This window comes from Danio aesculapii, chromosome 17 (genome assembly GCF_903798145.1).
Source record: "Danio aesculapii chromosome 17, fDanAes4.1, whole genome shotgun sequence".
Taxonomy (NCBI): Eukaryota; Metazoa; Chordata; class Actinopteri; order Cypriniformes; family Danionidae; genus Danio; species Danio aesculapii.
This window is the reverse complement of record NC_079451.1, coordinates 52,647,983-52,661,490: the sequence shown is the minus strand read 5'-3', so window position 1 is coordinate 52,661,490 and position 13,508 is coordinate 52,647,983. Positions and strand designations below refer to the sequence as shown.

The 13,508-nt window shown below is 41.6% G+C and overlaps 1 protein-coding gene across 1 annotated transcript in view; it reads right to left on the bottom strand.

Annotated features, from left to right (window-relative positions):
* Positions 1–13,508, bottom strand: part of LOC130244138 (cysteine-rich motor neuron 1 protein-like) — a 106,044-nt gene that overhangs the window by 2,871 nt on the left and 89,665 nt on the right. Inside the window, exons 11-14 of the mRNA XM_056476420.1 lie at positions 11,377–11,592; positions 10,967–11,182; positions 4,500–4,601; positions 1,722–1,891 (exon numbers count right to left, since the gene is read on the bottom strand). Coding sequence (XP_056332395.1) covers positions 1,722–1,891; positions 4,500–4,601; positions 10,967–11,182; positions 11,377–11,592 — 704 coding nt within the window. The remainder of the gene's footprint in view (positions 1–1,721; positions 1,892–4,499; positions 4,602–10,966; positions 11,183–11,376; positions 11,593–13,508) is intronic.

Genomic DNA, 13,508 nt, shown 5'->3' with positions numbered 1-13,508 from the left:
TGCTATGGTAACAACAACTATATTAATTAATCTGTTGTGTTGATTCTAGTTGCTATGGTAACACACCAGCTTTAATAATTAATCTGTTGTGTTGATTCTACAGTTGCTATGGTAACACACTAGCTTTAATAATTAATCTGTTGTGTTGATTCTACAGTTGCTATGGTAACACACCAGCTTTAATAATTGATCTGTTATGGTGATTCTACAGTTGATATGGAGTCGGAGAAATGCCCTTTTTTTTTGCACATTGAACATTTTACACACACTCACTGTACGAATAGTGATGGAAATAGCGGCGCTATAAATAAATGGCGTGACTAGTGGCGATATTACGAGTAATCAAGTAACGTAGACTAACACTTTTCGTTCTTCAGCACACTCAGACGACTGCTCCTCCATCACTGAGCCAGATAAGCATGTTTGTGTGATCATTCTCAGGGTGAATACCTATTGCACAATCTTTAATGTCTTTTGGCCCACTAGTTTTTGAGAAAATAGGGGAAAAGTACCGCCTCCGCATGTGTACGGAAGATGATCGGTATTAACGGTGTTCCTTACATGGTTAAACTAGTGTTGCGTACAGGGCGCATAAGCTAAAGTCACTAGCAAAAACGGGCATTGTTTGAAGTCTTCTTTAAAACTGAATGTCAGAATATACTATTATTGTGTTCAACTTGAAGCTAATGTTAAATTGAATATCTTTTTATGAACGTTTGCAATGAAGGAACCGTACAATCATTTAGGTTTTAGATCATGCTTATTTTATTACAGCATGACAGTTTAGAATATTAAAACAATAAATTCATGCAAGTTGACATCAATGCACCGAGATACTGAATTGAACCGAATCGATGGCATGATAATCGTAACTGAACTAAACCGTGAGACCAGTGTAGGTCATCTACAGGTATTTATTTACTACAGAATCAATTATTTTTTGGATTCTGTTTTTGTCTTACCTGATTTCTGCAAGTCTGCCGACGTACACGATGAGCTAACTGGACAAACTGGTTGCGGCGGGAAAGCCCTCCACATGGGGTAAGCTGTCAGCTGGTAAGCGTGAAAAGGAACGACGTCACACCGCCCCGTAGCGTTCATTTAAATAAAATGAAATGCAGCCATACGAACCCCCGGCTAAATAATTTGCGGTCTTCAGAAACGTCTGCAGGACTACGCTTTCAGAATGAGCCTGGGTTGAGTTATTAGAAACACTTGTGTGTTTCTGTTTGTACAGACAGATCTTGTTATATTTGTACTTTTACAATCACACTCTACATCGAAAGTCTTTATATTTACTTTATATTTCTCCAAACGTCATTCATTTTCCTTCGGCTTAGTCTTTATTTCAGAGGTTGCCACAGCGGAATGAACCACCAACCATTCCAGCATATGTTTTACACAGCGGATGCCCTTCCAGCTGCAACCCAGTACTGGGAAACACCCATACACACTCATTCACACTCATACACTACGGCCAGTTTAGCTGATCAATTCTCCTATACCGCATGTGTTTGGACTGTGGGGGAAACCGGAGCACCCGGAGGAAACCCACGCCAACACGGGGAGAACATGCAAACTCCACACAGAAACACCAACTGACCCAGCTGGGACTCAAACCAGCGACCTTCTTGCTGTGAGGCCACAGTGCGACACCACTGAGCTTCGTTAAATGCATCTTGTGAAAGGGTCCAGTGGTTGATTGTGTTTGCGTCATGTACCTTTTTGGGTGCGCTGTAGCAGGACATCTGGACGCAGCTTTTCCTCCTGTTGAGCAGGATCACGGCGATCATGAAGACCAGCAGCGCCAGCAGGATCCCGGACAGAATCCAGGCTGCAGACTGATAGATGAACCACGTCTCCATCTGACCCGGGGCAGCCTGTGCCGGATCTGCAGAACACACACACATAAAAAAACACAATGTTTACAGCACCACTTTTACTCATTCAGTACTGCTCAGAATTATTTATATATATATATTTATTCTTTTGAGGTTCTCATGTTCCTATGTTCAGGTTGACAATAAGGAGAAGCACAACTAGCAATCAGCCATCTTAAATCTCCTTCTTCATGATTGTTTCACCTGTGTTGAAGTTCACAGAGTCACTCAAATCAATGTTGTTGTAGTCAATCAGCATTAAGTGACTGCTGCTTTTGAAATTTACACACAACAGAGGGTGCCCAAACTATGATGCCCCACTGAGAGGTGGCCAAATTTTTGCATTTTGAAGTCAGAATTACTAGCCCTCCTGAATTATTAGCCCTCCTGAACTATTAGCCCTCCTGAATGATTAGCCCTCCTGAACTATTAGCCCTCCTGAACTATTAGCCCTCCTGAATTACTAGCCCCTCTGAATTATTAGCCCTCCTGAATTATTAGCCCTTCTGAATTATTAGCCCTCCTGAATTATTAGCCCTCCTGAATTATTAGCCCTTCTGAATTATTAGCCCTTCTGAATTATTAGCCCTTCTGAATTATTAGCCCCCCTGTTTATTTTTTCCCCCAATTTCTGTATAACGGAGAGCAGATTTTTCTCAGCACATTTCTAATCATAATAGTGTTAATAACTCATCTCTAATAACTGATTTATTTTCTCTTTGTCATGATGACAGTAAATAATATTAGACTAGATATTCTTCAAGACTCGGGTAATTAGGCAAGTTATTGTATAATGCTGTGTTCACACCAGACGCGGAATGCGCGGATAAATCGTGCTGTTCGCGCGTAAATAGCCGCGTGAACATTTGAGTTTACTCGCTTCATTCGCGCGTCAAATTCACTTCAGAACAGTGATGGGCAGGGCTTCTGTCTGCCCAGTGACTCTAGCTTCATTGCTAAATGGCTAACATGAAAAATAACAGTGTTTATGTGCTTTATGAAGGCTGAAAAACAGCGTCGATACGTTTAGAGCCGTGTCTGAGTCCATTAGAGACTTTCAGAGGTGCATCCAGCTCTGTGAGCTCAAAAACTCCTCCAGAAACTGAACCTGGATGATGGAAGCTTTCAGCGGTGCTTCTGACTGAGCCGAGCCCGGTTTGATGAACTGTTGTTGGTGTAGGTAGGAGGATTTCCCCCGGGACACTAACAGCAGGAGCTACGTCATAATCACTCCCCCACAAGAGCAAGCTCCTGATTGGTTAACGCGGTGCGAATGTCCGCTAAATTTCAGATTTTCGACCTCGAGCAATTCGTCAAACGCGCAAAACGCGTAATTCGCGCCGCGCCATTCGCGCGTTTGCATTGACTTAACATGTAAATAACTTCTTCCGCATCTGGTGTTAACACAGCATAATGATGTTTGTTCTGAAGAAATTCGAAAATATAGCTTAATGGGGCTAATAATTTTGACCTTAAAATGGTATTTACAGCTTTTTTTGCCGAAATAAAACAATAAGACTTTTTCAAGAAGAAAAAAATATCAGACATCATTTGGGAAATATTTAAAAAAGAAAAAAATTCAAAGGGGGCTAATAATTCTGACTTCAACTGTGTATTTATATATATATATATATATATATATATATATATATATCAGTGGTGTAGTCGGGGCTATACGCACGTATACTCAGTATGCCTACTTTTTTCCACTAGCTGTTTGGGTATTACGACTTCTGAGGATCAATACTTGCGTGTACCCTCAGTATACTCACTTGTTATGCTGATTAGACTTCCCTAATTTATGTGTATTCGCATCCCCTTTAGCTGTATACCAAATGTTTTTAACTCTCCTCTTAATATGTTGCAATTGGTGCATTTTCGTTTATATTTTGCGCCTTTCCTGACGACCACAGCAGCTTTGAGAACATTTCGTCAACTGAATGATGTCTCGCTGAAACGTTCAGGTAAAATTATAAAACAGCAAGGGCGGGTTGGGTGGGTAATAGTACACCACCTTTTTTTAGGACTACACCACTGATATATATATATTTACACATACATACAGGGACGATGTACAACATGACTTGTTGTGCCAGAGTTAGCTATAAAGCTAATCTGTAGTCCCTGGGCAGGAAGTTGTAAGGATCAGGAAGATCCTTATAAACTCCAATAATACATTCGCATATCTTTATGCTTCACTTTCTAAATGAAGTGTTCCACCATTCAAAATAATAATAATTATACATTTTTTAACTACAGATTTTTAACTTAACTAAATTAATTAAATAAAACTTAATAAAATTCAAACAATAAAAACAAGGAATTAAAGTAAATAAAAAAATACTAATTCATTAAAAAATATAAGCAAATAAAAAAAAATAATAAAAAATTAGCATTGTTTAAAACTAAATCATTGTAATAATTTCCATCAAACAAACACTAAACATAAATGGAAAATAAATGAAAAATGGAAAATAAATCTAAAATAAATCTAAATAATAAAAAAGTATTTACAAATAATAACTACAAATGATTAAATCCAAAATAGCTTAACAAACAAAAATGAAACAAACTAATAAACAATAAAAAGTGTGTGTGTGTGTGTGTGTGTGTGTGTACCTGTGGCACTGATCAGTGTTGCTGTAGTCCAGGAGCTCTCAGTGGTCTGCTGTTCAGCTCCTGCGCTCGACACAAACACTGGAGCTGTAGTAGAGCTGACATCTGCACACAGAACACACACTTTCACATCATCAGCGTCACACAAACCTCCTCCAGAGGCACTCCAGCACGGAAAACAAAGACAAGATGAGAAAACAGTGGCAGCTGATGACGAGATGTGCTGATATGAGAACAGGAAACACATGCAGATACACGGAGAGTCTCTGCGTTTGATCCAAACTCCAGCAAACAGCTTCATTTCACTCTGCATGAGTGTGTGTGTTTGTTTACACTTACACTAATCACTGCAAACACATTTGGGGCCAACACTGCGTAAAATGCTGTTCTTACTTAAGGTTTTTGTCTGGTTTCTAGTCCAAATATTGATCAATTCTTAAATCAAGAAGCAGGGGTTCCCAAACTTTTCAGCACGCAACCCCTAAAATAGCAATGCCAGTGACGCACAACCCCCAATATGCTCTGAGGTGGTCATATATATATATATATACAAACCTTGCATGCTACGGTGCACACACACACACACACACACACACACACACACACACACACACACACGCACACACGCACACACGCACACGCGCACACGCGCACACGCGCACACGCGCACACGCACACACGCACACACACACACACACACACACACCAATAGGCTATTCATCATTTAATTTTGGAGAACGCCCCTCAGAGATCGTCCTCCATGTTCAGCTGTAGTCTGTTTTATTTTTAATGAGTGTCGTATAAGTTTAACTTGGTGCTATAGAATCAACCTGCTCCAGCTGAAGCTATTGCTGTGTCTTTAATATAACGTTAACCACCCCGGTGGTCACAACACATGCATGTTTCTGTTTTAAGGCAACTATTAATGTCAGGGTTCTGCCACTCTGCTCTTGTAAATTCTTGTTTTGGTGGCAGAGTCCGGACACTAGCTCTGTCTTGTCCTGTCCTGTTGTGCTTGGCTTGAGCATTTGTTTTGTCATTGTCTGTGTGTCTCTGGGTCCGCGTCGTCATAGGTGCGCGCAGACCGTGTGCGCTCCCGCTTGATGCACATGGCTTGTGTCTCTTTGTGTCATGTGCTCTCCCGTCTATCGTCTAGTCCCACCCTCCTTGTTAACCCATTATTAGTTAATCATGTACATCTGTTTGTGTGTTAATTTACTTCTGCTTATATTCTCCTCATGTCTGCTGTCCTGTGCCAGTTCGCCGTTATATGTTGCCTTGTCTTGAGTGTTCCAGTCCTGTGTGTTCCAGCCCTGATCCCTGCCAGCCTGCCCAGTCTTGTTTGAAAATCAAGACGATATGTTTTGCTTGTCTAGAATAGTTGTTCTCAGAGTGGAGATCAGGACCCAGGGGCCACTTTCAAACGAAAACTCTTAAGGGGGTCTGGTGCAATGCTGGCTCTTTAAATCTTAAAGCGAAATTCGATGACGTCACAGACCCGGTACCGGGTCCGCGAAGTTTATCTGCTTTTAAGAGTTTTTAGATATTTGTACTAGAAACAAGACACAAACTCTTATTAAGAAAAGCATGTTTTGCAGTGTTAGCACCAAATGTCCCCACAAGTATAAGAATACCAGTTAATTTTGACCTTATGGGGACATTTTTTGGTGTAGAGTTGGGTATTGTCAGTGTAACAGGTTATAAAAGTGCTTTATTTTATGTACATGGCCCTTTAATTCTAAATGACCCCCCTCTCTATTCATTGGCTGGTGGCATGTTATAAACTAGTTTTGGACAGGTCATTATTATTGGCGCCAGCCTAGAGAGTGGTCGTAGTGAGTGAGGGCTCCTGTAAAATATATATTTTTTGTTGATCTTTTTGTTTTTATTATTCACAGTGTATCAATTCTTTGTGCATACAACTTAATAATTGCTAATATTCACCCATCATTGCAGAACGACATGTTAGACTGCCGAAACGGATCACTGTGTTTGTACTCTGTTTACCAGAATACAGTGATCTGTCCAGGGCGTGATTGGGTGTTAGGTCTCATCTATACTGTACACAACGCAGAGGAAACTGAGTTCTAACCATTACATCAGCATAGTGGAAACGAGTTTTTTAATGATATAGCCTAGCAATAGCATATATTATGTAAAAAGCAAAGGTCCAAGAACCGAGCCATGTGGTGCGCCACAGTGTACCTGTCAAGCCTCTTGTTTTTGCCAGAATTCTCCCCTATTTTGCCATTCTATCCCTGTTTAAGTATTTTCCAGTGTTTCTCTTGCATTTTTAGTCTATATTAACAGTGAAAGTAACATCAACACAGAGCCGATCTCAAATGTGATATGATTAGTCCAAGAAAATTATGCTTTCACTTTATATTGGCTTTGAAATGGCCTGGATTTGTGTTAGATCCCAGTGTTGACAGGTATGCCCCCCCACGGTGTATTTTTGATTGATGCAATATTCATCACAGGGACCAAATGTCTCCTCAGTTATAGTAATAGCTGTAATGGAGTACTTTAGAAATGTAAACCTGTCAATATGTGTGTATAGAGTTGGTATTGTCGGCATAACAGTGGAAACTAACATGGTTTTTTCATGATTCTGCCTAGCAGTAGCATATATTATTTTTAAAAGAAAGAGACTAATAACTGAGACTTAGTTGAGTTATTGAGACATACAGCGTACCGTGTGATATGATGCCTCTTCATTTACTCATACAAACTGATAACATTACAATGTGAAAATATTGTCTAGAGCAGAGGTGGGCAAACTACGGCCCGTGGGCCATACGCGGCCCGCTGAACACTTTCAGGGTGTTTTTCAAATGCTGCTTCTGAGTAACAGTTTGGTTTCAGAATTAGTAAATTAATGATGCAATACAAGTGAACGCCATTGGATGGCAGTATTGCATGCGGTACAGTTAGCGCAACCCGTAGAATCAGTACATACTCTCGGATATTAAAATGCACTCGAATGTTAATGACTGAAAATGAGTCAGGCAAAAAACAAATGACTCTGAATGTCGTGTGTTTAAGGAAGAATAGACAACAAAATATTTCTTCACTAATATCAGACAGAAAGCGGGAGGTCTAATATGCCAAGAAAGTGTTGCTGTTTTGAAAGACTACAACCTAAAGGGACGATCACACCAAACGCTCATTTACGCTCCAAAAACGCGAGGTGCACTGCACTGCCTTTTTGTTGACAAGAAAAGTGCACCATGCTCCTTTATTTCTTATGTCGTTAGACAACGACTGAATCAGCTGGGTATTTCGTGAGAGTGTTGCTGTTGATATTAATATAACTTTATTGTCAGGCTCATTGTTCACATTAACACACTCATAATAACATGACTTGGAATAACGAAGACTGAAGCAGGTCGCACACCGGAAGCGCTGCACATGACAGTTAAAGTATCCCACACCAGACACAGACATTCGCATGATATTTAACATGAAACTAATCAGATGGCGCTCTGTGGCGCGGCAGAGAAATGAACAGTGTCCTGAGTCATGGCTGGGCGCCGCGGACAGCCCCTGACTTGTGACGCCGGTGTGTGTACCCTGATTGAAACAACCCAGGCTCATTCTGAGAACAAAGTCTCGTGGACGTTTCTGGAGACCGCGAAATACATCCCGGGAGGTACGTATTTTTGCAGTTTTTGTTTTCGCGAATCCGCAAGAGGCCGCTGTGCGCGCTCTTTCCCGCGCCGTTCTCGCGTAAACCCGCTAGAGGCTGCTGTCGAACGACCTTCCGCCTGTCTGCCTGGATGAAAGAATGATTGACCGTGCGACCGTCCAATTGGCTGACCCACCCTCCTCCGTCCCTAAACACAACCAACGACGATTCACAAAAGCCGTCCAGAAAAAGAAAAGCCCTCGTCTGATTTTTACCACGTTTTCAGATTTTGACCACATTCTCACCCTGTGATAAACTTGTTCGCTTCATTTTTTGGATTTTGTTTTTGTTTTCTTACCTGATTTCTGGAACCGCTCTTCCCCGGACTCGAACCCGGTCATCGTCGTCGTGGTCAGCCCCTCTCTGCGCCACGATTCCGCCAAAGTACACGAAGAGCTAACCGGACAAACTGGTTGCGGCGAGAAAGCCCTCCACACGGAGGCGAGAGGCCGGCTGGCAAGCGCCGAAAGGAACGACGTCACACCGCCCCGCAGCGTTCGCTTAAAAAAATGAAATGCAGCCGTACGTACCCCCGGCTACGTATTTCGCGGTCTCCAGAAACGTCCACAGGACTACGTTTTCAGAATGAGCCTGGGTTGGATTGAAACCTATGTTTAGAATTCTGAAATGTATCGGCGGCGCTTCTGGTGTGTGACCTGCTTGAGACTCTTCTTCCGTTTTAACTCATAGTTTTATAACGGTTGATATGAGCATATTAATACAAGCTCAAATCAGATTGTTGTAAATTTGACTTAAATTAAATAATAAATGCTGGTTAAATGTGTTCATTTTTGTCATAGAATATATTTTCCATCATACATCCACTTTAAAAAGATATTTTATCAAAGACGTGTGGTTTTATCAAGGTTTATGATGATTGATCTGTATATTCTAATAGCAGTGCACATTAGATTATTGTCAATTTGACTGAATAGTAAACTTTGAGAATTATTTTAAATGTGTAATCTGAGATTTTTTCTATCAGACAATAACTTTTCTATTCTTCACTGTAATAATTATTACATTATTATTGTATTTTATAAGAGATTATTTTATTGTTTAAGATGATTGATAAATATAAATAGCAGTGCAAATTCATTTGACTTGTAAATTTGACCCAATAATAACTATTAAAAACAATCTGTTTTGTGTTAATGTGACATGTTTCTGTCTGATATTACATGTTTCATGCACACTGCCACTTTAAATAAGTTATTTTTTGAAGGATTTGACATGTGGCCCTTCACTTGGTTTGCAAAACTTGGTGGCCCTCGAGTCTAAAACGTTTGCCCACCACTAGTCTAGAGAGTGTGTGGTCCTGGTATTCATCATTGGGCACCTACAAGTATAGTAATAGAAGTAATTCTAGACTTTGTGGGGACATTTTTGTGAGGGTTGAGTTCAGGAGTTCAGGAAGAGGACAGAAAACATCATTACAGCTATGTAGAGTCCCTTAAAAATAAAACACAACAAATGTGTGTGTATAGAGTTTGGTATTGTGGGCATAACAGTGGAAATTAACTAGTTTTTTTTATTGATATAGTCTAGAAGTAGCACATATTATGTAAAGTCACCCTGATGATCCCTCGGTTCCAGCTCGCATCTCAGCCTGCCTGTCAGACATTTCACACTGGATGAAAGATCATCATCTTCAGCTTAACCTCACAAAAACGGAAATGCTTGAAGTTTCTGCCAACCCGACTCTACACCATAACTTTTCAATCCAGATGGATGGAGCAACCATCACTGCATCCAAAATGGTAAAAAGCCTTGGAGTAACGATTGATGACCAACTAAACTTCTCTGACCACATTTCTAGAACTGCTCGATCTTGCAGATTCGCACTCTACAACATCAGAAAGGTCCGACCCTTCCTATCTGAACATACAGCTCAACTCATTGTTCAAGCTCTTGTCCTCTCCAAACTGGACTATTGCAACTCTCTGCTAGCCGGGCTTCCAGCTAGTTCTATCAAACCTCTTCAGCTGCTTCAGAACGCAGCAGCACGAGTGGTCTTTGATGAACCCAAAAGAGCACATGTCACTCCGCTACTCACCCGTTTGCACTGGCTGCCAGTTGCTGCCCGCATCAAATTCAAAGCTCTGATGTTTGCTTACAAAGTGACCTCTAGCTGTGCTCCTTCTTATCTGCTCTCACTTCTGCAGATATATGTGCCCTCCAGAAACTTGCGTTCTGTGAATGAACGTCGCCTCGTTGTTCCATCCCAAAGAGGGAAGAAATCACTTTCCCGAACTCTCACATTCAATCTGCCCAGTTGGTGGAATGAACTCCCTAACTACATCAGAACAGCAGAGTCACTTGCTGTCTTCAAGAAACGACTAAAAACTCAACTGTTTAGTCTCCACTTTCCCTCCTAATCTGCAACTGCCTCTCTGGCTATACCACTAACTGTACTCTCTCTCAAAAAAACAACAACAACATTACTAATGCTTTGCTTCTTAGACTTTACACACCTGAAACTTGTCTATAGCGCTTGTTCACTGCTGCTCTTATAGTTGTGTAAATTGCTTCCTTGTCCTCATTTGTAAGTCGCTTTGGATAAAAGCATCTGCTAAATGACTAAATGTAAATGTAAATGTAAAGAGCAAGGGTCCAAGAACCGAGACCTGTGGAACCCCACAGTGTACTTGACTGATATGATGTCTCTTCATTTACTGATACTAATTGTATGGGTTAAGGGAAAAGGACAGAAAACATCCTTACAGCTATGGAGAGTCCTTTAAAAACATAATAAATTCAGCATGTGTGTGTGTGTGTGTACCGAGGCATTGAGGGCAGCACTGGCCCTTGCGCAGCACTGGGACTCTGCAGTGAACGGATGGACAGCGCTGGGAGAAGCACTGGACACTGGCGTTCCTGCATGTGCAGCTGGTGCAGGGGTTCTCCTTCCACGAGTCTCCAGCCCGCAAAACCTCACCGCTGCTGGACACACAGAAATCATGCTGAGTGACGTCCACCGGGAGCTCCAGACCATCCTCTGACACACAGAAACACACATGATTTACATCAAACACACACATCTGAACATGTACACTAGAGGTGCATCCCATACTTATGCACTACTCTACAGCATTTTGTAGCATCAGCAGTGTAAGTAGTGCAGTCACACTGGAATATTACTATTATTATTATTATTGTGTGTGTGTGTGTGTGTGTGTGTGGGTTCTCCACCTGGGCAGGTGTAGCAGCAGCTGTCTGTGCTCCTGACAGGTGTGTGGCAGAGCAGCGGTGGACAGATCTCAGAGTCACACAGCACTCGTCCTCGTCTGCAGGTGCAGCGGCTGCAGGCGTCCAGGCTCCACGACTCTCCCTCCACATACAGCTGACCGGCGGGAGACCGACACACCAGCAGGTCCTCGGGCTCTGGCTGACCACTGCCTGACTCCTCTGAACACACACACACACGCACACACACACACACACGCACACACACACACACACACACACACACACAAAGGATCAGATTAGCACTAATACGTATATATAATAACCAAAAACAATCACTACAAACACTACACTACATGCTTTTTTTCAGATTTCATTGGGTTAGAAAATTTATTGGATCTGGCAACCCTAAGAGTAATGAGCTTAAAAGGCAGCACAATATTTTTAGAAATGCTAACCCTGGACTTAATGACGGTTACAGGGTTGGATAATCTGATTGGAACTAGTAACCCGAAGAGTAATGACGCTTACAGGGATGAAACAATGTCTTGGACCTGGCAACCTTTGAAGTAATGATGCTTACAGGGCTAAAAAGAATTTCTTGGATCTGGCAACCCAGAGAGTAACGATGTTTACAGGGATGAAACAATGTCTTGGACCTGGCAACCTTTGGAGTAATGATGCTTACAGGGCTGAAAATAATTTCTTGGATCTGGCAACCCAGAGAGTAATGATGCTTACAGGGATGAAACAATGTCTTGGACCTGGCAACCTTTGAAGTAATGATGCTTAGAGGGCTGAAAATAATTTCTTGGATCTGGCAACCCTGAGAGGAACGATGCTTACAGGGCTGGCAAACTTATTCAGACCTGGCAACCTTGGGAATAATGATGCTTACAGGGCCGGAAAATGTTCTTGAACCTGGCAATCCTAGGAGTAATGATGCTTACAGGGCTTTAATACTTTCTTAGACCTGGCTACCTTAAGAATAATGATGCTTTCAAGGCTGGACAATTTTCTTAGACCTGACACAGACTAAGATATTAGATACAGGTTAGATACTTTTCTTGGACTTGGCAACCCTAAGAGTAATGATGCTTACATGGCTGGAAAGTTGTCTTAGACCTGGCAATCCCCAAAAGTAATGGTGCTTTCAAGGCTGGCAATGTTCTTAGACCTGGCAACCCTGAGAGTAATGATGCTTACAAGGCTGTAAACTTTCTTAGACCTGGCAACCCTGTGAACAATGATTCTTACAGGCTGGAAAATGTTCCTAGACAGAGGTTAGTAATGCTTACAAGGCTACATATTCATGGACCTGGCAACCCCAAAAGTAATAGTGTTATCAAGGCTGGACTATTTTCTTTGACCTGGCAATCCTAAGAATAATGATACTTTCAAGGCTGGGCAATTTTCTTAGACCTGGCAACCCTGGGATTAATATTTCTTACATGGCTGGAAAGTTGTCTTGGACCTGGCAACCCTAAAGGTAATGGCACTTTCAAGGCTGGGCAATTTTCTTAGACCTGGCAACACTAAGAGTAATGATGCTTTCAAGGCTGGGCAATTTTCTTAGACCTGGCAACTCTGGGATTAATATTTCTTACATTGCTGGAAAGTTGTCTTGGACCTGGCAACCCTAAAGGTAATGGCACTTTCAAGGCTGGGCAATTTTCTTAGACCTGGCAACACTAAGAGTAATGATGCTTTCAAGGCTGGGTAATTTTCTAAGACCTGGCAACCCTGGGAGTAAAGACGCTTACATGGTTGGAAAGTTGTCTTGGACCTGGCAACCCTAAAAGTAATGATGATTTCAAGGCTGGGTGATTTTCTTAGACCTGGTAACTCTGAGAATAATTATGCTTGCAGTGATTGAAAACTTCCTTAGACCTGGCAACTCTGATGTAAGACTGGAAAAAGCTCATGGACATGGCAACCCTAATAGCACTAATGTTTTCAAACCTGGTCAATTTTCTTAGACCTGGCAACCTTGTGAGTAACGATGCTTACATGATAGGAATATAGTCTTGGATCTGGCAACCCTGAGAGTAATAATACTCATTTAATGGAGGAAAAAACTAACTAGTATTGCATAGTCCTGAACACAACTGAGCATGAACTTTAAGTAATGTAAATAC